Source organism: Octodon degus, unplaced genomic scaffold (genome assembly GCF_000260255.1).
Source record: "Octodon degus isolate 3935 unplaced genomic scaffold, OctDeg1.0 scaffold00075, whole genome shotgun sequence".
NCBI lineage: Eukaryota > Metazoa > Chordata > Mammalia > Rodentia > Octodontidae > Octodon > Octodon degus.
Window position 1 is genome coordinate 1548422 of NW_004524651.1, and position 21736 is coordinate 1570157.

Below are 21736 nucleotides of genomic sequence, written 5' to 3' on the forward strand. Positions count from 1 at the left end.
GGAGGCCGAGGCAGGAGGATGGCTTCACCTAGAAGTTGCCATCCTGCACAAGAGAGACCTTATTTCAAGAAAAAGTTCCCCTGGTAGGACTTCCCTGTGGGATTCATTTAAACTCAGGTAACAAAATCCACAGTGCTTGCCTTTCACACCCCGTCTCTGGGTGAGGGGAGCTCAGGATCTGCAACTTGGAGAGACCGAGTGTGTGAAATCTGGATTGGGGACAGAGTCACAGGAATTTGCTGTGGAGGGGCACGGTGCCTGGCGGGGCTTACATGACTGCTACACACACACATGTACATATAAAACAGTAAAATACTTTAATTCTTTTTACACGGCCACAAGCTTTCTTCAGCCAGTTGACACCTGTCGTGACCCGCCTCAGTGCAGGTCATTCCAGAGTTATCAGGACAAGTCACCCAAAATCTGCAGTAGGGGACCTCGGTACACGGTCCCAAGAGTCACTGCTGCTAAAAATGCAGTTTGTCCCAGCCGCAGAGCCAGAAGCCAACCCACCCTCTCGCTGCATTTGTACAGAACTCTTCCACAGGTCTAGCACAGGCAACGTGCTTAGGACGCACTCTAACATAGAGCACCCGACACACTGGGGTGTGAGCCCCGCGTCTCCCGGGGGAGTGTGCAAGCCAGCAGATGCACGCGGTATGAGACAGCAGGAAGGTACGGAGGGTGTCACAGTCCATTCGCTTTCCATGTGACCTGTCCAGCACTGGGGCTTGTCTCTGTCTGGTTGGTGGCACAAACGGTGACAGAAACAATGTCATCCCCTAAGAGTGAAGGCTGTCAATGTGGAACTGGGTGACAGCAACTGTCATCCAGACATAGTCTGGAAAGAACTGTCAGGTCCAAGGGGCGCTGGCTGGGGCTTGCACGGGCACCTGACGGGGAAAGTGCACTTCCAACGGTTGATACAAAAATAGATTGGCACACGCTTTTGACACAGGGAGGGTTTTTCTAAACGCCTTCCCAATCCTGCAGTTTGCTCATCTGCTCTAGCACTGCGCTCCGAGGCAGATCTCGGGGACAGTCGTGGACAAGGAGGGCCAGGTCTGTGTGCTCCCGGAGCAGCAGCAGCTGGGCTGCTCGGGTCCTCGCTGGCGGGGAGCAGGGTGACAGGGCCTCTGCCACACGTCAGCACACAGCTCCCCTTCTCGGGCTCTGAGCAGCAACGAGCTCACAGCTCTTCTCTGTGAGCAGGAGCCACCCTGCCCTTTCCATTGCTGCTTCCCAGGAGAGCACGGAGAGAGGAAAAGCAGCTGGTCCCTGGAGCTCCAGCGCTGCATTTCCGGGAGTCAGCGCTGCTCCCCTGAGCCCCAGCGCCTGGCCTTCCCCCCACCCCCGGGGCCTGTGCTAGGAGCGCTGGATGAGGCGTCTGTAGTGTGGCATGACCTCGTGCTCTGGCAGGTGGAGTGCGAATTCCAAGGCCACTAACACCGGGAACTCGAAGGCAATCAGTTCTCGTCGGTTCAGCCGGAACTTCTCTTCCAGCTTCTGCAATATCAAGACAGACAGACAGTTTAGCTGGGTTTCTCCAAGCGCGGCTTCTGCAGCCATTAGCCAGCAGCGCATGTTCGAGGAGGGTGTGCCGACTCGCCAAGGCTGGCGCGGCACCCATCTCCACTTTACAGACCAGCGCGCCCAGGCTCCAAGGCCAGGTGTGTGCTCAAGTGCAGCCCTGACAGGCAGCTTACCCAGGACTGCCCTGAGAAAGAACTTACGTAGGCTTAGAACTACAACTACAGCCACTCCCCCACTGCTGCCGCCACACCTGAGTGCTGAGCGTGGCCAGATGCTGCTCTGTAGGTCATGTTTTCTGATGTTGCTTAAGGTCGACTTTTGCCTTAATGAGAGAAATCTACCAAGTAGCGCGGTTGCTGACTGCCCGCACACAGCGCTCGAGATGGGTCTGGTTTGGTTCACGGCGACCCTGGGGGTCCTGTTACATTCTATGATATCAGCTTTTGCTGTGTGGTCCAGTAATGAACTGCAATTAAATATCTAATATCACTTAATTTTTATTAATATTTGTGATTTCTGATGCACAGGGGATATGTCCAAGACCCCAGCAAACACCTCAAACCAAGGATTGTACCAAGTCCTAGAGGTTTGCCAGTTTTTCAGACATAATACCTATGGTAAAGTTTAATTTATAAACTAGGTAGAGTAAGAGATTCACCACAATAAATAACAACAAAATAGAACTGTCAAGTAACTGTGGCGAAAGGTATGTGAAGATGGTTGGTCTCGTGATGTTCTGCTGCCTGTACTACCCTTCTTGTGACAATGTAGATTACACAGTCCCCAAGGGGTAGGGAGGAGGGAGGGAATGACGAAGGTGGCACAGCACGTGGCTCCTGGGGTTCACCTGAACACAAGCACTGTGAGCCCAGGACAGCCGACATGAGAAGCAAGGTGGCTACGTGCCGGCGGTCAGGAGCGTATGGCAGTGGGTGCGCTGGACAGAGGCTGACTCATATCCCAGGAGGGACCAGGTGGAACTCCGTAAGGTTTCATCGTACTACTCAGAAAACTTAGGGATTGCGTGTTTCCGGAATTTTCCAAGTAATATTGTTGGGCTATGGCTGACTGCAGCAAAAGCTTTTGAAAGCAAAAGCTGTGCCAAGTGCACGTGACTGTACCAGCTGAATGAGCCACAGTGCAGGTTGGCATCCAACAACCACCCCACCCACGTGCACATGGACTTACTGCATGGGCTGGACAGCGTGTAGCATCTCTCAAAAGCAGTAAAACATTGACCTAAAGAATGCTTGCTTTTATACAGCAGGCACCCATATTAGCTTCCTTTCTGCCTTTTCTTCTTTGCCGCTAAAGGGAGCCCGAAAGTGAGACAGGCGGGACACTGCATGAACCACGTCTTATTTTCCGTACCGATACTGAGCCATCTTGGGGCTTTGCTGATCCTAGGGGGTCGGGGTTTTCTTGCCAAGGTGAGGCTTTCCTTAAAGAAAGGAAATGGCATCCATGGAACCCACACCCTTCTCCAAGGGCAGGAAGCCATGGCCTGCCAAGCTAGCCTGTCTGCTGGATGCTCCGGTCCCACTGCTCATAAGACCCCACAATTACAGCAGCTTCCGTGGCTCCGAGGACAGCATTTCTCATGGTGTATGAGAACGGGGTTGGTGGGGTTGTGTGGCAGGCCTGAGGCTGGGGCTCTTTGGTCTCATCCTAGTAGCTCAGCCTTCTGCTCCCAGATAGCTAAGATGGAGCATCTGGCCTCCCATGCAGGGAGGACGACCTCATTTCTCTCCATTTCCCACTGGTGGTCGGTTCCACAGTCCTTCTGCAAAGACCTCAGGACTATGTGTCATCCTCCTCCCCCAAGCCATCAGGACACAGGCCACTTACATCAATTAAATGCTTGACTTCATGTTTTTTGAGGTCACTTCCAATCTTGGCCGCTAATAGGACACATGCTCCAGCACACAGCTTCCGGTTCTGCTTGTTCAGCTTCCCCTTGAGGGCGAGCTTCTCAAAGTAGACAAATGCCATGGCCACTGTGGGCTCCTCGAAGCCACAGTCCTCCTGGGCAAGCTTCCGCATCTCCCGTTTCAGGCTAGAGAGAGACAGACACAGCAAGGTGTCTTGGAGGTTGAGTTTCAGGAGACACCAAAGAACACAACAACTCCATTCCAGGGGTGACACTGGTTGGGAGTAGATCCCTATGAGTGTCAAAGTTCTAGAACCTTCTGTGTTTGGTCTGGCTGCACAGGTTGTGCTTACTCTCATTCTTGCCCCAGACCCAATGGCCCGGTGCTGCCAAAACCTTACTTCCAGGATGAGAGGCAGCAGACCAGGCAGGGGTGTGACCACTGAGCATCACGTGGGCCACGCAAGGAGCCCACTGAATGCATGGCACGTCTGAGTCTGTCCTGGACTCTGGGCTGAAGCTATCCAAAGTCAAAGAGGCACTGCACTTGTTCTAGAGACCACTCTAGAAATAAATCAGGTACCCTGGTCTGAGCTATGCTGGACACCAGCTGTGCTCATTTCCTCTAGCAGGAAAGGATCTGCCTAAGAGCATGACCGTCGGTGTTAGATGTCGCCCAGCAAACGGCCAAGTGTGAACACTCAACTTCTCCTAAAAACATTTTTTTTTTTAAATTCTGTAGCTTGGAACATGCCAGAATCAAATCGGTATTAGGGTATACTTTGGCATAACCATTCGCATACACTCCACGCCACGTGGGTGTACAGCTCAACTCCTGTTGCCACACACACACTCTCAAAATTCTACTATCCTGGTGGTGTTGGTTATCTGACGATGTGGCTGGCAGAGGTGGGTCACCACAAAGCCAATGCCATCAGCTATGTTAGAGATAGGGTTTTGTCTTAATACCTACTTAAAGATAGGGCCTTGCTGTCCCCCTGGGCAGGTGACTGGGTGAAGTGATCTCATGCCCTCAGATGCCAGAATGAGAGAAAGTGGAGACGGGGGCACCACGTGTTCTCTTGGGGTCTCTGTCACATAAACCTTCCTGAACTTGTGTGCTATGTGCAGCTAACATGACATGATCTCTCACAATCAAAGCAGAGGCCTCAACAAGTCTGGAAGGGGCTGTACGGTAGGGTTTCAAGGTGACAGGAGCCGCCCATACCTCCTTATTTTGCTGAGCGTTAACTTAATGTGAGGAAACTTCTCCTTGAAGGTCTCGTTCATATCCTTCTTGAGATCCGAGGGCTTCACGTAGTCAATGACTGTGGTCTGTAACAGGCAGGGTGAGACACGTTACTCTAAGGGTCTACGTACCAACAATGCCCCGGATGCGCCTGACCCACAATTTCCCAAACATGGCACAATGCGGAAATCAGATTAAGAGTCACAGCAAGGGCTCTGCTCAATCCAGAGCCTGCAGGGACCATGGCCCTCTGGAGGTACAGGACAAAGAAATCACCACTCCTGGCAGGATGAAGTGACATTTAGGAAAACTGACTGTAGGTCTCAAGGGAGAGAGAGGGAGAGGGGGCCTCTTAGTTGCTGTGCTTCCGGCTGCTGTTCTGCACACAGTGCACTGCTCAAGGCGTGCAATTGTGGCCCGCGTGGATTTGGGTTCAGCCCATGCTAGACCCCTCACTAACTGGCTGGTGCCAAAGCAGCTTTGGGAGCTATGAGTCGAGCTCTGTACCATGCTTGGCATCAGCAAGTGTTCAGGAACCTGCGCTACTGACCCAGAGGCAGCCGGTGCAGGCACCGGCCATCCTGGGGATCTCTGAAACCGCTGAGTACCTACTCTGTAGTAAGTCCCTTTCTTCTTCAACCAGCTGGGGTGCAGCACAGTGCATGCTGAGCTGCACAGCTGTGCCCTGTGTGTCAGCTGACAGCGTTTGCTTCTACTGCAAGCGGCCCTCCCTTCAGGTGCTACATTTCACTGACCCCCTGAAGGCACCCGTGTCCTGAGCTCCCTGGAGGCTTAGTTTTGTCCCTAGGCCCTGACGGGCACATCTTGAGACATCTGTCCCAAAGGCAAGATGGGTGGAGCTGCATATGGCCTTGGCACAGCCCCCAGCAGCTACATGGCAGCAGCCGGGTTCACACGTGTGCCCCCTGCAAGGACAAGCAACATTCTGCACGACCACTGCTCTGTTGGGCTTCTGTTGCTAGTGACAGCTCTGACCAGGAGTAGGCCAACCTGAAATGTAACTCACTCCGCCGTCTGGCCTTCACCTAGCTACTCTGAGCCTTTTCTTTTTTGAGATTTGGTACTGGGTTTTGCTACACAGCTCAGACTCATAGTAATTCTCCTGTCTCAGCCCCACCCCTACCCAGTGCTTGGATTACAGATGTGCGCTACTACACCTGGTTTCAGTGGCCAACACAGTGCAAGGCGGGCATGGCATGCAGTACCAGGGATTAAACCCAGGTCCTTGTACTTGCCAGACAGGCACTTAGACCACTGAGCTATCTCCCCAGCTCCGCCTTTTCTAAGTCAGACATAATACACTTGAGGTGTTTGGCTTCTAGCAAAGCCCAGGAACAACCATTTCTTGGACCAGATTCACCCCACTCCGTTCTATCTTCAGAGATTGCAGCAACCATGTCTCATTGCACTGACAGCCTCTCAGGGTGGCCAGAAGTCCTCAAGGGTTTATAGCAGTGAGAGGAAGATGTCTTGAGCAAGGGACAAGCGGCCTAGGAAGTGGCCACCCGAGGATGTCCAAGTTCCAGGGCATCCAGGAAAGGGCGTGGTGACCTTGGGCTGCAGTGCACTTGTGACAGCCGCACCAGAGGCGAGGGCCGGGAGTCATCCTGGAGGTAGGCTGGACTTGGCGGATGCCATGCTTGCAGGCACAGGTGGAAGAGAAGCATAGCAGGTCACCCTCATCACTGTACTGCCCCAACCTGGGTGTGTCGCCTCCCAGGGCCAGGGCTGGAGTCAGAGACCCAGGTGTTGGGGGCTGTGCTCCTCTGAGATGGACAAAATCTCGGGGTCGAACCCTTTCTTTTTTCCTGAGACCCAGGTCCCAAGCCTGTGGGTGCGTCGCTCCAACCTCTGTCTTCATACAGGAACGCCTTTCCACATCATAATCACCTCACATTGTAAGAGCTGTGTCAGTCTGACCATATCCTAATGACCCTATTTTCTTTCTTTTCTTGTACAAGGTCTTACTACCCAGCTTGGACTCATAGTGATCCTCCTCTTTCTGCCTTCTTAGTGCTTAGATTACAGGCATGTGCCACCCATGACCAGACTCCATCACCGGCTCAGAGCACCCAGGGGCGCGGCTGGCACCGGCGCCACATGCGGTGCCAGGGACTGAACCCTGACCCCTGCACTTGCCTAAGCAAGCCCTTTGTCCACTGAGCTATCTTGCCAGCCCTAACGACCCTATTTCTGAACAAGGATGCAGTCTGAAGTCTTAGGGGTAAGGACATCTTGAGTGACACGGCTCTGCTGTGTGTCACTCGGCATGAGCTGATTCTGCAAACAGCAGTGGACTGTTCCTAATGGTGCTGCTGCATGACCTTGCTGACCTCTGACCTCAGCGCCCAGCCCCCTTGCGGCCCAGCTCTGCCTTGGCCCTGGCCCAAGGGAGGCTTGCCTGGGTGTCTTCTTTCCCTGCCCCTTCTGCTTGCTGTGACAGTTCCCTCTTCTTCCTTGTCCTTGTCCCTGCTTCTCTGTGCTGTGGTTCAGTGAGGAAGAACAGACTCTGGAGCCAAGCCTGGGTGGACATGCAGCTCTGATAGGCAGCTCCTCTGGCTTCTCCATCACCGCTTTATGCTGGTGAGCCTGGGATACCTGGCCTGCAGGACTGACCTACGTCCTGCTCACCCTCAGCCATACGTGACAACTGGGACAGTGAGCGGGGCGGGGCGGGGCACCAGGCGACAACTTAGCTACAGGTGCTGCTCAGCATGTGTGCATACACCTGAGGTGCTCATGGCCCAGACCCTAGTACCAGGTGGGTCCCCCCCAACCCACAGGTGCCAGCGATGATGTTCTTGGAGAATGGCAGACGACAGTTCCCCGGCGTGTTCCTGTCTGCCTCAGGGGAGCCACTGATGACCCTCAGCAGCTGCACCTCCTTGGTACTCTAAAAACTTTACTGACAGCTGAGGTGGGGACGCGATCCCAGGAGGGCTAAGCCACAAGTGTGGCCTAGCAGTCCCCCTGTGGTCACGCCTTTGGGCTTAGCAGAGAATAAATTAAACCTGGGTCTGATGCTCTGTGCAAGCTCGCCTACTGATCTGTCAGAGTTGTCCAAATTCGCAATGCCTGGGCCACAGCGGGTTACTAGACACAGAAGGCCTAACGATCCAGGTCATGGCTCCTTCCTGATCAGGGACAGGCTGTGTTCACTGCCACCTAATTCCAGGCCCTGACACTGGCCAGATGAAGGGCTGCTCCGGGTGCAGCTGCAGCCAACAGCGGGCTGGGTTGGGCTGCGTGAGTGACGCGTGGTCGCTCCAGCTGCAGTGCTTACATTGTGCAGAGCCGGCGACCCGGGGCAGCCACTGGAATGCACTTTCTGGCAGCTGCCTGATGAGGAAGAGGGAAAGGCTGGCTGCGAGCAGGAGGCCACTGCAAGCCCAGAACGTCTAGAGACTCAGTGTGCAAAGCAGCCCCGGCCAGGCTGCCCCTGGGAGATGGGAAGCAGAGCTGGGATGTACTGGGGTTGGGTGGGCATCCCTGAACCCCTCCAGCAAGGAAATACCACAGCTTAATCACCTTGCCAGAAGAACCCACCAGCTCTATGGTGGAGACACTGGACACTCTGGGGTCTTTGCAAGAACAAGCCCGGCCTTGACCCATCACAAGCAGTGAGTCACCGAGGAACTGAAGGTGGCCCAGCCTGGCCCGAGGGACCAGCTGTGGCACGATAGAAGAAGGCTGTCAGGCAGGGAGGAGGTCTGCATGCCCTAGTGCTTGCTCTGGGAACAGCAAGAGGCTTGGGGCTGGGAGCTGCAGGCCTGTCAGAGAGAGGCTGCTTCTGCTCCCAGGCCTGGGAACACTTGGCCACCTCTCTCCTTTCCACAGGAATCTGTCTGAACAGGTGAGCTCGCTGCCCTGTGGGTAAGAGACCCCCTACCCTAGGAAGGACCATTCCAGGGCTCTAATACCCCAGAGGTACCTGGAGACCTATGGCAGGCATGCAGCCACTCTATACCTCAGTTTCTCTACAATGCCCATGAAAGGAAGGAAGACAAGCCATGATCTGAGGTGCTCCTTCCAGCCCCTGTGGCCCTGCACAGTCAGGACTGTTCTGCTTCCACTGTACTTGTGTGACGGCTGTCGGCACTTCCAGCTCAGCTGAATCCAGGGGCGCAGATGTTTGCTCTTGTTCAAGCAATGGCATAGGGCAACCCTGGACCATACGACCATCCAGAGGTGGGCGCCACAACTGTCCTGTGCATTTTATCCTTTTCCAGGGAGGAAGTAGGGGTGGGACGCACAGCCTGCAGCTGCATGGGCTGCAATTTCTAGCCCTCAGATTCCCTGCAGTGTAAGGCGAGTTCAGGCCAGGAAACCGCTGGCTTGTGCTCTGCTGCCCCAGAACCACTGGGGCAGTGACTCTGGGTGGATGTGGTGGCATCCAATGACCCAGGTGGTCTTGGGATGTACTTTTACATGTGTGTTTCTTCAACAGTGGTCAAAGGGCATGTCATGTTCGAAATCATGGTTTGAAATTGGGAATGGCGGTGCACGCTCGTTCTCCCAGCACTCAGCAGGCTGAGGCAGCTGATGGTCCTGAGTTCAAGGCCAGCCTGGGCTAGACCCTACCTCGAAAAAGGTACTAACCGATCACCAGCTCCCCCTACCCCCATCTCCGCAGAACACACAGAAAGGTAGCAGATGCTGCTGTACATGTTGGGACTTTTTGTAGGAAGCAAACGATTAGAAACCACAATACTGATACATGTTACAGCACGGATAAACCTCGAAATGTAAGCCAGACACAAAGGCACAGCTTGCACAACTCCACTGACGAGGAACAGGCACACCCAGAGGACACCAAGGCCCACGGCAGTGCAGGGCTGGGGACAGCTAAAGGGGAAGGGCCTTGGGTTGGGGAAGGTGCAAATGTTCTGAAATTGATTATGGTCATGGCCATGTAGCTTTATGAAAATCCTGTACACGGTGAGCCGTACGCTATGCACGTGGTGTCTACTACCAGTTTCCAAAAACCCCACAACAAAACAAAAATAGCCCATGGCTGCTGTCTCTGCCACAGCACGGTAAGGTATTTGAGGCTCTTTTCTGTTTTTAGGGTTTCTGAGACACAGTCTTACTATGTAGTAAGACCCAGCTGGCCTTGAGCTGGTAGCCATCCTCCTGCCTACCAGCTGATGATCACAGGTGTGCTCTACTACACCCAGTTTGAGGCACCTTAATTCCACACTGTACCTAAAGCAAGTGGGCTCAGCTGCCGTGCAGGTTCCCAGTATGCCTGCACAGCTGGCCCATGACCCCAAGGGGGCCGAGAAGGGCTCTTGCAATGGAAGAGCTTGGAATGGGCCACCCTGCAGGCAGGAAATCGCCGAAGCAAGCAACACAACATGAAAGCAAATCGATGATGGAGACCCCAGAAAGTCTGAGTCGCCTTTGCTTAATAGCTCACCCTGCTGAAAACCCCAGCTGGAAGAGCAAGTCCCAAGCATGTGCCAAGGACTGCAGAAGCCCAGGGAAGCCAGATAAGCACCTGGATCCAATGTGCTGCAGCGTGGTGACCACCCAGGCAGGGCAAGGATGCCCCTGGTAACACACAGGGCGTCCTCCTTGGCCTTCTGAGGTCAGAAGGATTTCTTTCTCCAAAGAAAAGATCCAGAGAGCCAATCACCAGGGTTATCTCGGCTCTCCCCCTGGTTTTCATCTCTTAATTGTTCTCCACACCCGTACAGAGAAAACAACAATGAAAACCACTACTCGAGCTGCCAGGCTGCCCAGTGCAATGACACGCTGCCAGTCTCTAATGAGGCTCTATCCCTGGCTGGGTGTGTCCCATGGTGACTCAGGGCGTCGCCCAGCCCCTGGGCTGAGGCCCTGTAAGACCTGTGCGCAGCAGGTGCTTGACACACAAGCATGACCACGGCTGCTTCCAGAGCCCTGAAGGGCCAAACCCCCGGCCAGCTGCAACCTGCTCTCCGTGCCTGCCCCCAGGGATTGTATTTTTCAAGTCCAACTCCCACCCTGGTTCTTTCCCAGTGGACAATAACGGCAGTGACACACATGGATTAAAGTTTAGAATGACACATGCGACTCAGTATAGGGCCACTTTCTTGAGGTGCCCCTTCCATACTGCAGATGACAGGCCTCGGAAGCATCCACCCTCAACACATGGCCTCCCTGGGGGACGAGCAGCCTTTGGGCATCACTCTGAGAACAAATACTGAGGAAAATACACATCTTGTGGCACCCTGGATGGCTGGTAACATCTGGCTCAGTCTGCCCTTGTGTAATTTACTCAAGAAAAATGAAAACAGGTGCCTGTAAAAAGATTTAGACAAGTCAGAGCAGTGCTCCTAACATCGCTGCATGGAAATGCCGGGTGTTCGTCAAAGGGGAGTAGAGATTGTGTGGCTCCAGCACCACTCGGCACTAAAGACAAAGCACCAATACACCCACTTAGGTGAATCTCAGACATTAAGGGGTGTGGGAGACCGCCCCAATCCTACACACCCGAAGTCGTAATATGCATGAAGCTCCAGAATGAGTAAAACTATGTATGGGTCTTGAAGACAGAAGTGAGCTGCCACAACATGAAGCTCCTTGGGGGGAGCCAGGGGGACAGGGACAGCCTGTGACTGCAGAGGTCCTTCGAAAACCCAGGACTATACACTCCATGTGTAGAAGTTACATTATGTTTGATAGGTGGAACGGTTAGTACATTTCTCTGCAGGTGTCTGGCGCTGCAGAGGCTGAAGCTCTGTGCAAACAGGACAACACCCCAGACTCTGGGCAGCAGCTTGGGGACTCTGCTGGGCCTTGAGGTGGCTGGGCAAGGACAGCAGGCCTGGAGGCCAAGCAGTCCCCAGAATCCATTCTCACTGGCTGGCAAGCAAAGGTGGCTGCAGAAAGCCCTGGGTGGAGCGAGTTGGAGCTGGCCTCATGGTGCGTGGAACCTGTCCTAGATGACAGAGAGTGAGCGCCACACACCAAGCCAGGAGCCAAGGGCACTGTGGGCTCCTCTGGCGCAGCTCCAGGCAGCCTCAAGCTCCTGTTGCTATCTGATGACTCCAGGAGCCGGGCGTCTACTGCACACGCAGCTCCTGAGCTGGGAGCGCCACTCTGGGACACGTGTGTGTATACAAAGGGAGGGGCCGTCTTACACTAAGTCAGTCTCTTGGCACGTTAGGGTCTCTGTGAGAGACGAGCCCACCCTGAGCCTCCATCTCTCCTGTCACTCTTCCATAACAGTTCTTTCCGCATGACCACAGTGGCTTACCTTCTGTTGACATCTAACTGGCCCATTCACTCAGACCCATGAGAAGAGCCTGCAGGGCCCATTGTGAGACTGCAGCCAAACTTGCTGAATGTGCAAATTCTACATTCATGGACACACAAAAGTGAGGCAAACACCCACACCCACACTCGTTCCTCTGAGGTCAGAACACATGCCCAAGAAACAGTCCTGCCATCTACGCCCACCTGGCTCTCGGGAGCTGGCTGAGGCTCTCTGTGGTACACACAGACTGTCAGGGCTTTGATGGGAATGCCCAGAAGTTATTCCTGCCTCAGATCAACCGCAGCCAGAACGGGAGGTGACGGGGCCTCAGAGAGCGGACCAGGGGGATGCAGCTCCCCTGAGCTCTCGCACTTACACACAGGCCTTTCCAGGAAGCAGACTTCCGACCCAGCAGCAGGAAAAGAAAAACGATCCACTAAACAAGGAGGGCAGGGCAGGTAGGCTGGTGTGGCGAGCCAGCTAGCATACAGCCGCAGAGTGTGTGTGTGTGTGTGTGTGTGTGCGCGCACATGTGCGTGTGCCTGCACATGCCCTGGTACAGGACCTTAAAGCTCTTGCTGTGACATTACTTAAAGAAAAGAAAAGAGCACCAACTGGACCTGGCATGTACCCGGCGCCAGGCTCATAAAAGGAGAGGCCAGTGCCATCCCCAGATGTGACCTGTCCCTGGAGCTCCCTCCAAACCCCGCCATCAGCCAGAACAGTGCACCTTCCAGGTTTCTTGGTTGCCCAGACAGCTGTGAGCCCCCTGGTCCAGAGAACCCCGCTCGTGTCCTGCCCCAGGCCAGGCAGTTTGACACAACCAGCAAGGGCTGTGGTCTCAGCCCCACTTCTTGCCTATCCACAGGGACAGCCTGCCTCAGACTGTGAGTCACAGTTTCCTGCCCGGGTTAATTCATAACATGAACTTTAACAAGCAAAGCAGTGAACTGCAGAAAGAAGCCTTACTCTTGCAGGAGGGCAAACCTCTTGGGTACACCTTCCCGACCAGCAGGGTGATGGGGTCTGCTCCCTTATGGAGAGCTTATTAGGTGTTAGTCTCGAAACAGGTCACGGAGTGGAAAGAGGCAGCTCTCTGTGGCTATGGTTTAGCTCTTTCTGCGCCCAGAGCTGAGGGGTTCTTGTAGGCAGGAGTGAGGGGCAGAGGTCACTTATGTACTAAGCACCTTTGGGAACTCATTCTGACTCAGTGTGGTGAAGCATGGTGACCTCTGAACTATGCCAAACTGTAAGAGGGTAGATGCAGAAAGTCACCAGCAGGGGCCGAGCATTGCCTGGGCTTTCTCTGATGACAATTATCTCACGGTGCAAATCTGGTCCGCACCTTTGAAGTGGGCGGGGCTGGTTTGCAATCTGGGTTTTCTAGTCAGGACCACGGTGGGGTCTTCCTGGCTGAGTGCTGAGACCAGGGCCAGAGTGGGAGAGAGGCAACGTGGGGGGACACCCAGCCACACCAGGACACAGGGCAGGGAGACGCGGCTTTCTGGGCTGATGCCGCGGGGTTTCCCTTAATGCCTGGTCCTCCCCTTCCTGCTGCTGTGGCCAGTGCTCTGCATGGCAGGGAATCAGGATGGGTCTGTCTGCCCAAAGACAGGACACGGGACCCTGGCAGGGCCACCGGCCCAGGGTCAGGAGAAGCGGCAGCTCCTAGCAGTGAAATCTGGGTCCATACCACCCTGTAGGCACCCAGTCACATTCTGGTGGTGGTCAGCCCAAAGCAGAAACCAAAGTTACATGAAAGAAAAGTCAGGGAGAGCCCATGAAATAAAAACAGTGAGAGAAGCATTTGCATTGAGCACCTGTAGTGCCCCATGTCACTTTCCCCAGAAATAATTCTGCCTTGGAAGGTCCTGGCCTGAGATGGGAGTTTTCGCACCCTCAGCATGGTGTCTGCAGGCCCCCACTCCACCCAGTCCCAGAATCCCACACCCTGGGGTGCAGAGCAGAGCCAGCCCGAGCCTTGGAGGAGGCTGCTGGGAACATGGAGAACCCGTCTGTCCGCTGCTCACCATGTACGAAGGGAAGATCAGGACTCGCTTGTGCTTGCCACATGGCCACTGGGGGTCGTCCAGGAGGTTGGGGTCATAGTCCATGAACTCTCCCAGATCGCTACCTGATGGTGACATGAAAATGACAATTAGAGGCCAGGGTCCTCTGAGGCAGAGGCAGCTGGGAGAAGCACAGCACAGCTGAAGTCATGAGGGCTTCAGGGCTTCAAGCCTAGGATGTGTCCAGGGTCCTGACCCGCAGCAGATGTCCCTGTGAGTCCAGGAGGTGCGGCCCCACCAGCCACACAAAGGGTTCAGCAAATTCCCTGTTCATTTTGACACTTTCCCCATTGTACACAATTACATGTTAGTCTCCCTGTTATAGGAGAGCCCCTCCGTCCCCGGGGATGTCAGAGGCACAGTGGCCTCACACTTCGCAAGACGTGGCCATGCAAAGGTAACTCAGATGCACACTACTTGGGCAACTTGTCCTGCGTGACTTGTGAAGGACCACAGGTGGCTGGGACACTGACACAGAGACAAGGCAACACAAGAAGTTCACCTTCTCTAGGAATTCTCTGACAGTAGAAACAATGCTGCCTCCTAAAGAGGGTTTTTGCCTTTGTGTCAATTCTTAAAAGGCCTGGGTGGGAAAATTGGAGCCTGCAAATGTTCTTCAGTGGTCGCTCAGCTGGCCCACCATGATAACCACAAAGGAAAATCTCACCCTCCTCCTGTACCTCAGGACCCAGTTGTCTAGGGGGAGGGAAGCCAAAGCCAAGCAGTGTGAGCACACGGGACGTAACTGTGTGAATGGTGAGAAGCTGGGAATCCAGCTGCTCTGCCTGGCACAGGCAGCCTTGGCAGGGCCCTGCCAGCTTGGCAGCTGAGGCATCTAACAGAGAGAAAATCACCCATGACCCAGTCAAAACCTACACAGCCCGAGACCACGCCCTCCCCAAAGGAGACCCAAGCTGCGCCACGAAGTCAGGCGCCTCCGTGGGAGACATCACCTGCGTCCAGGCTGCCCTGGGTGCTGCTGGCCCGGCCGATGGAGAGGCTGCGGTGGCTTGGGTTGTGGAGCTGGGAGAAGGAGGAGGTGGAGTCTATGGTGTTCCTCCGGGCTCCAAAGGCATTTGTGGGGAGCAGAAACTGGGTATACGAAACTGTCTAAAAAGGTAAAAAAACAAAACAAAAAAAAAACCAACCCAAACAAACCAGTGATTACCTCTACACAATGTTGGCTTGCATTTTGACCAAGGTATGTGGCCACCTCAAGTTTGAGTCTACGTTTTAAAATTTGCAATTAAATCCAGTGTGATGAGACACAAAAAACACTCTGGCCTGTGCTTATGCCAACCGCCCCCGCACATCCTGGTGGAGAGCTGTAGCCATCCCCACTAGGTGGCAGAAGCACCAGCACGGTGCCCAGGGCACGCCTCAGAAGTGGCTGGGGTGTCATACGTCGGGCGCATGCTGCATTGCTGCTTAGGAAACCCCAAACACGGAATTCCAGAGCACTCAGGGCCTGAGCGTCTTGGACAAGGGCTGGGGGCGCTGTTCCACCCCTCATGATACCAACTCCCTTCGCCCTGGTTCCCAGGTGAGTGCCCAGGATGTGGGAGAAAGTTGGAGCGAGTGCCCCTCTTTCACCTGCCTGGGGAGTCCTTGCATGCACCGAACTGCACCTGGAGTGCTGGGTGCTGGCCCTCAGGCCAGTGGCAGGGGAGGGTGAGAGGCACTCGCTGCCCCACAGCCTATGCTGGGACAGTTTCCCCACAGATGGGCTTCGCAGGTGGACGGTGCCTGCCCACAACCAGCCCGTGGGGGCAAATTCATCTCCTCATTTTTACTCCTCAGATGCAACTCAGCAGCTCGCTGCATAGTGGATGGGGAGGAATGCGGTGGCTTTGCTGCTTGGTCACTGAGGAAGCCTGAGGGACTGCAGGCTCCCCGGGGCCACAAGAAGCCAAACACTGTTCTAGCAGCCGCGGTGTGCCTTATGGACATGCCAGATAATGGATGTTCGCAGCAGTGCTGCATCTGGCACGTGCATGGATGTGCACATGTGCGAAGCACTTCCAAGTGCTGCCCACTCATTGGTAAACGGTACTGCAGAGCTGGGTATGTGCCTGGGAGACCCCACCGTGCCACACCCGGGCAAGCGGGGTCAGCATGCAGCCCATACCCGGCATGTGCCCAGGCTTACTCCCTCCTCACAAGGGAGGCCTCAGATCTCCTTGCTGCCTCTGCTTCCCGACAACAACAGTGGTGGCCACGTGACCCCAGGGACAAACTCTGGGAGCCTTACCTTCCCGTCGGCACCCAGCTCCACACCTTCCAGGCCAATGATCTCTCTCAGGCTCATGGCGCCTGTTGACTGTCGCCCTCCATCCAACTTCAAGTCCCTGAGGACAAGCCAGAGGAAGATGCTTTGGTGTGTACCCAGAGGGCTGTGCTGACAGGCACTGCCCAGGCCACCACAGTCGCATACAGGTCCTGTGAGGCAGGGTCTCTTCCCCTACCCCAAGGAGACTGGCAGGATGCTCTGGGGCAACTCAGCTGTTTCATTCACTCTGACATCACAAAGTCCAGCAAGACAGCCAAAGAGGGACGGGGCTCAGGAGCGATGGCTTATTGACGTCCCTCCCTCCTTGGCAAGGCCGTGTAATAAGAGGTGACCAGTTACTGAGCAGCCAGGGACCATTCCTGGATGCTGGAGCCTCTTGGTTCTGGAATTCTACCTGCTGGTTCTTTTTAGAGCTGGGCAGACCATCTCTCTTGGCCCCTCTTTTTTACCAAACAGGAAAAAGAAAAGCCCTGCGCAACCCCCACATTAGGTGAGGAAAATCTGTAAGAGCGTGATTTCCATCAATAACAACATACATTCCTACAGCACTGCACAGTTCCCAAAGACTTCACGCATCTTTTTGGTGCTTTAAGATGACCCGTTAAGATAAGTATTACTAGTACTGACCCATTTTACAGAGGAGGAGACTGAGGCTCAGAGTAAGTAAATGACCTGCCGAGGACACCAGGATGGTGGGTACTGGGGACTGATTTTGCATCCGATGCTCCTTCTGATGCCTAGGAGATGCAGAACAGTGGCACCGTGACTGCGTACAGGTGTAACTGCACACGTTGCTGGAGTGTGATCCCACTGGCTTATAGAAGTTTCCAACTTCCACGGCTCACTAGGATCACCTGGGCAGCTCTGCAGCCCATCTGCTGTCTGGCTTGCAACCCTAAACACTCTACATTAGTCACTGTGGGTGGGACCTGGGCATCCGGAGTGTTAAGTCCTATCCAGTGATTCTCAGACGCAGCCCTCAGCTTCTGTACCTACAACACATCGTGTCTGTGAGTGGACACCACTTCCGATAACAGCGTTCTTACTATGGGACAAGGAGGGCCACAATCAGAGCACAGACTAAACAGACACAAGCATGATGGAAAGACATGAAGGCAAGACTCTCCAGGCCAAAGACACGCAGCGAAGAGGAGAAGGAAATGGGGAATGGGGAGAAGACAGGAAAGAAGTCCACTGCCCAGGGCAGAGGATGAAGACAGCATCTCCGATTCTTCTTTGTTTCTGCCCTTGGCTACAAGCACTGCAATGCATGAACCAACCCCCCAGCCTCCTGCAACGTGGTCCGATCTGGGTAGAATCAGCACAGGATCTGCTGCACCCAGTAGTCAGTACCGACTTCCATGGCAGTGTCCTTGGCAGCCCGGGGCACTGCCACGCTCAGAGGGTACGGAAGTCCTGCAGAGCCAGGGCGATGGGCCGGCCCATCACAGACCTGCCAGCAAGACCACTGCAGGAGCTGCTCTCGTCGGCCAGGGAGAAGGCTGAGGGAGTTTAGGAGTATTAAAGCGAGCCCACGTCCAGGGCGCCCCCACACGCCCTGCTGGCTTGGGCAGGTGTCCCCGATCGCTGTGCCATGTCTACACAACACCTGACACAGGAAGGCACTCAAGGGGTCACTGAGGTGGGGTTCTGGCTGCCTCACTGGTCCTGGTTCACAGAGATGGCGTGACGCCAGTGTTTTCCATCCTGCCCCCTTCCTCTGCCTGCCACCTGCTCACAGCTCTCACTGCACCAGAGATGGCCTCGCCTGCCATCTGCACCCTGCTAAACACGCCCCTTGCAGGCAGCAAAGCCAACCCAGACACATCTCTTCCCACCTCCTGCTTCTAGGCGCCACCTCAGGGGCATAAACTGAAGCTGTAGCATAAGCTACACTGTGTGTGTTTATATAAATCCAAGACCTCTCCCTGAGCTAAAGCCCAAAGCCGATTTAAAAAACAGGGCCTTGTAGGCCCAGCCAGTTTTGCAAGTGCTTCAGGATGCTGGGGCCACATGAAAGGGAGGAGCTAGGCAAGGCTGGGCCACGCCTACCTCCCCGCAGCAACCCTCTCTAGGGGATCAGTGACCTGCAGGAGCCTATGCTGCCCACTGGCTTTGTATTGGCATCACGCTCCTCTCTAAACCTCTTGGGCCATGCCCTGTAAAAAAAGGAACAGAAAGGTCACCTTTGAACTGCACCGCAGGCACATGCGGCTGGCAACAGAGCACTGCCGTACGCAGAACCTGTCCCCGCACTGGGGACTCTGTTACCTGCTGCCCCATAAGGTGGTCCCTGGCTGTATGTGGCAACTGAGTTCCTTTAAGTGTGACCAGCTGCCCAAGGAATTAATCATATGCAATTTTAATCCAATGCAAATAGCCACAGTGGCTAGTGATAGGCCATGTTGGACCAAGTCACCATGGTAACCATCCTGGCAAGACAGCACAGTCACAATATAGTAGTGTATGACCTGGACCTGGTGCCCCACTTTTCTTTCTGGCGGGGGGCCTGGCCACTTCTTGGCGGTCGGTCGTAAACATTTCTAGGCCCCGTTAATCTTCAATGCCTGTCACCGCAGGGACTCTGCTAGGTGTCCCAGAGGCAAGATCCTGTAGGTGTGGCAGGCACGGGGTTCCCAACACCACCTGTGTGGCACAGGGCAGTGAGCAGATCTTTCAACCAGAGGTGTCCTGGGCGTGGTCACACTAGGGAGCCGTGTGTGGGGGCACCACAGGCGCCCTGGGTGCATGGACTTGAAGGCCCGCTAGCCCTGAGCAAGAGGAGTGGAGGGCTCAGGTGAAGTAGCTGAAAACAAGGACTGTGTTCTTTCTTGCATGTGGAAGCAGGTACATTTGTGTCTACCCCACTGACACTTGAAAAACTTCACTGCTACGTTAACAAACGTCACCGCCTCTCTAGGACACCGGCTGCTTTGTGATGGCAGAAGACACGTTTCCATACATTTCCCCTCAGATTCAGGGGGAAGTTGCCACTGGTTCCAGGGTATCCCCCTAGGTGGCTATGAATGACAAGCCAACACGTACACAGAGGTTCACACGCCTCTAGCCAGCTCGTAGAAAATGTGACAGGACTCACGTAAGCCGCTTCTCCTGCATGTCGGTTTCTTCCCACAGCTGAGTTTATGGACAGCAGGACAGCTAGGATCTGTGAGACGCATCTTTCCTAAAGAGGCTGAGAAGTTCCTGATTTTTCTTAGCTAAGTGCTCTGATAAATGTTACTACAACCTGATATGAATATAAACCATGTGAAGCTGCCGTTCGGGGGCCTTATCTGACCTCTGTGGTAAAAGCAGTTTCACATTGGAGCCCCTAATACCACAGGTAACTGCTCGGGTCTCGTCTGAGTAAAAAGCATTCCAAAGACACAAGGCTGCTGGAGTCCCACGGCCTCCGAAGCCGGGAGAGCCAGAGAGCTGCAGAAAGGAACTCTGAGTGGCACTGATTCACCCAGAAAAAAATCCACAAACGCCACTGAAAAAGAATCAAGCAGCCCCAGCGGAACGAAGATGAAATCTCGATGTTTTCTTTATAAGATCATTGTTCTGAGTTCTCATAAAATGGTTATGGAAATAAAAATATCTGCTGGCTCGCACGCCAGAATTAACCGTCCAGTACCAGGAGACGGAGCAGGAGAATGTGGAGCCCCGGCAGAAAGCCATTAAAAATGAATCGAAGTCAGACTTTTCAACTTTTTTGAACAGCCTAGAGAATTACTTTTTCCCAGACACATGGAGAGTTCAAATATTAATTTATTTATAGTCTGTCTCCTTTTAAAAATGGAAGAGGCACATGCTGATAGGGTGTGTAGATACTGTCCGAAACTGTGCTGGGGTCCCCTCTCCCACAGTGCTGGGGGCTGCTGTGGCTTAGGCTTACCTCCCTGGATGAGTTCATTGCTCATTCTGTGCAAGTTCTTTTTTTTTTCTTTTCATTTGTTTGTTTTGCTGAGTTAGGGTCTCACTAGGGTCATTCAGGCTGGCCTTCAACTCATTCGTAACCCAGGCTGGCCTCAAACTAACAGGGATCCTCCTGCCTCAGCCTCCCCTGGGATTACAGGTGTGGGCCATAATAACTTCTGCAGAGACCATAGGCCACAGGTCCATTCTGGAAACCCAACACAAGGCTCTTTTTTTAAATAAAGCCTGATTGTCACAACTGGCCAGTGGGAGTGGTTGGAGGGACCCGGGGAAGAGCTTAGGAAGGATGCGGGTGAGGGCAGGGGTTGAAGCAGGAGAAGAACGCACATTTGGGGAGAGCACCATGCAGCAGTTACAACAGCCTTAAGCAAAGAAAACAACAGGCTGGTTAGGTGAGGGTTAGTACCCTTCACAGAACTACACAATTCATTTAACGCGCTCTCCCTGGGGCTCAGTCTTGGCTCCTACAGCATAAAGCAAACCCACGTGGCTCACTGTGGAGTCACCTGATCCCAGCGTAAGGACGATCCCGACATCTTGGGGCTCACGGCCTAGGTCAGATTAACTATCAGCTGCCCCATTCTTGATTTCATCTTTTGTAAAAGGTGAAAGAATGTTTTTGGCCTCTTCCTGTGTCTTCCTGGCAAGGGCCCACTGCCTGCTCACTGAGCCCGAAGGCACAGAATTGACCTGGACAGGAAAGCAGGAATCCCCGCTGGATGGCAGAACATTCACCTTCGATCCTTAGCGAGCGCAATCACTGAGCCAATATTATGCCTTGAAAACTATGACCTGATATTTCACACCTGGGAAGTAGATGGAAAAAGTGTGTGATCCAGTTCACCACGTTGCAAGGCTTTCCGCTTCCGAGACACGGCCGTCCGGACTTTGCACTGTCACCATTTCTTTAAGGGTGTCTTAAGCTCAAGGCCTTGGAACACCAGCCAGGATCGCCACTGGGCATCTGCTTTGTGAAGGCTAACAACAGCTCACACACTTTGATGCATAAATAATTAGGAGCTAATTAAATATTAATAGAATTTCTAGACCCTTCAAAAAAGAGTGAGCGAGAGATTTGCTGAGCAGAAAACAAAGTTTGAGAAGTAGATTAGGAAATGAATACCACTTGTGGATGAACTTTAATGAAGAGCTCACACCCACCAGAGCCCACGACACCGTATTATTTATCTTAGCTGAACACTTATTTCTCGCCTGCTCTGGCTGGGTCTGGAAGGCCCATAGTTTAAAGCTCTGGTCTCCAGCCTGTGGCTCTACTGGAGGAGCCCTTAGTCGGGTGGGCCTTCCCAAGTCTTGGGTCAAGGGGTGCATCTGCACAAGGGAGCCTAGGGCCCCAAGGCCCCTCCTCTTCCTGTTGAGTCCCAGCCATGAGGCCGGATTTGCTCTGCTCTGCACTCCTACCAGGAGGTCCTGCCTCCTCCCAGGCCCAAAAGCAAGCTGCATTTCAGCAGCTCAGTCGGTGCATGAGGCCCACAGCTGGCAGGAGAAAAGTGAAATCCCAAGC

At 54.1% G+C, this 21736-nt stretch overlaps 1 protein-coding gene across 1 annotated transcript in view; it reads right to left on the reverse strand.

The window, feature by feature from the left end:
- Positions 1-294: 294 nt before the first annotated feature.
- The window catches only part of Cables1 (Cdk5 and Abl enzyme substrate 1), a 91706-nt gene continuing 70264 nt past the window's right edge, over positions 295-21736 (reverse strand). The window contains exons 6-11 of the mRNA XM_023720395.1: positions 16237-16333; positions 14939-15095; positions 13947-14050; positions 4632-4738; positions 3382-3589; positions 295-1506 (exon numbers count right to left, since the gene is read on the reverse strand). Coding sequence (XP_023576163.1) covers positions 1366-1506; positions 3382-3589; positions 4632-4738; positions 13947-14050; positions 14939-15095; positions 16237-16333 — 814 coding nt within the window. The 3' untranslated portion in view covers positions 295-1365. The remainder of the gene's footprint in view (positions 1507-3381; positions 3590-4631; positions 4739-13946; positions 14051-14938; positions 15096-16236; positions 16334-21736) is intronic.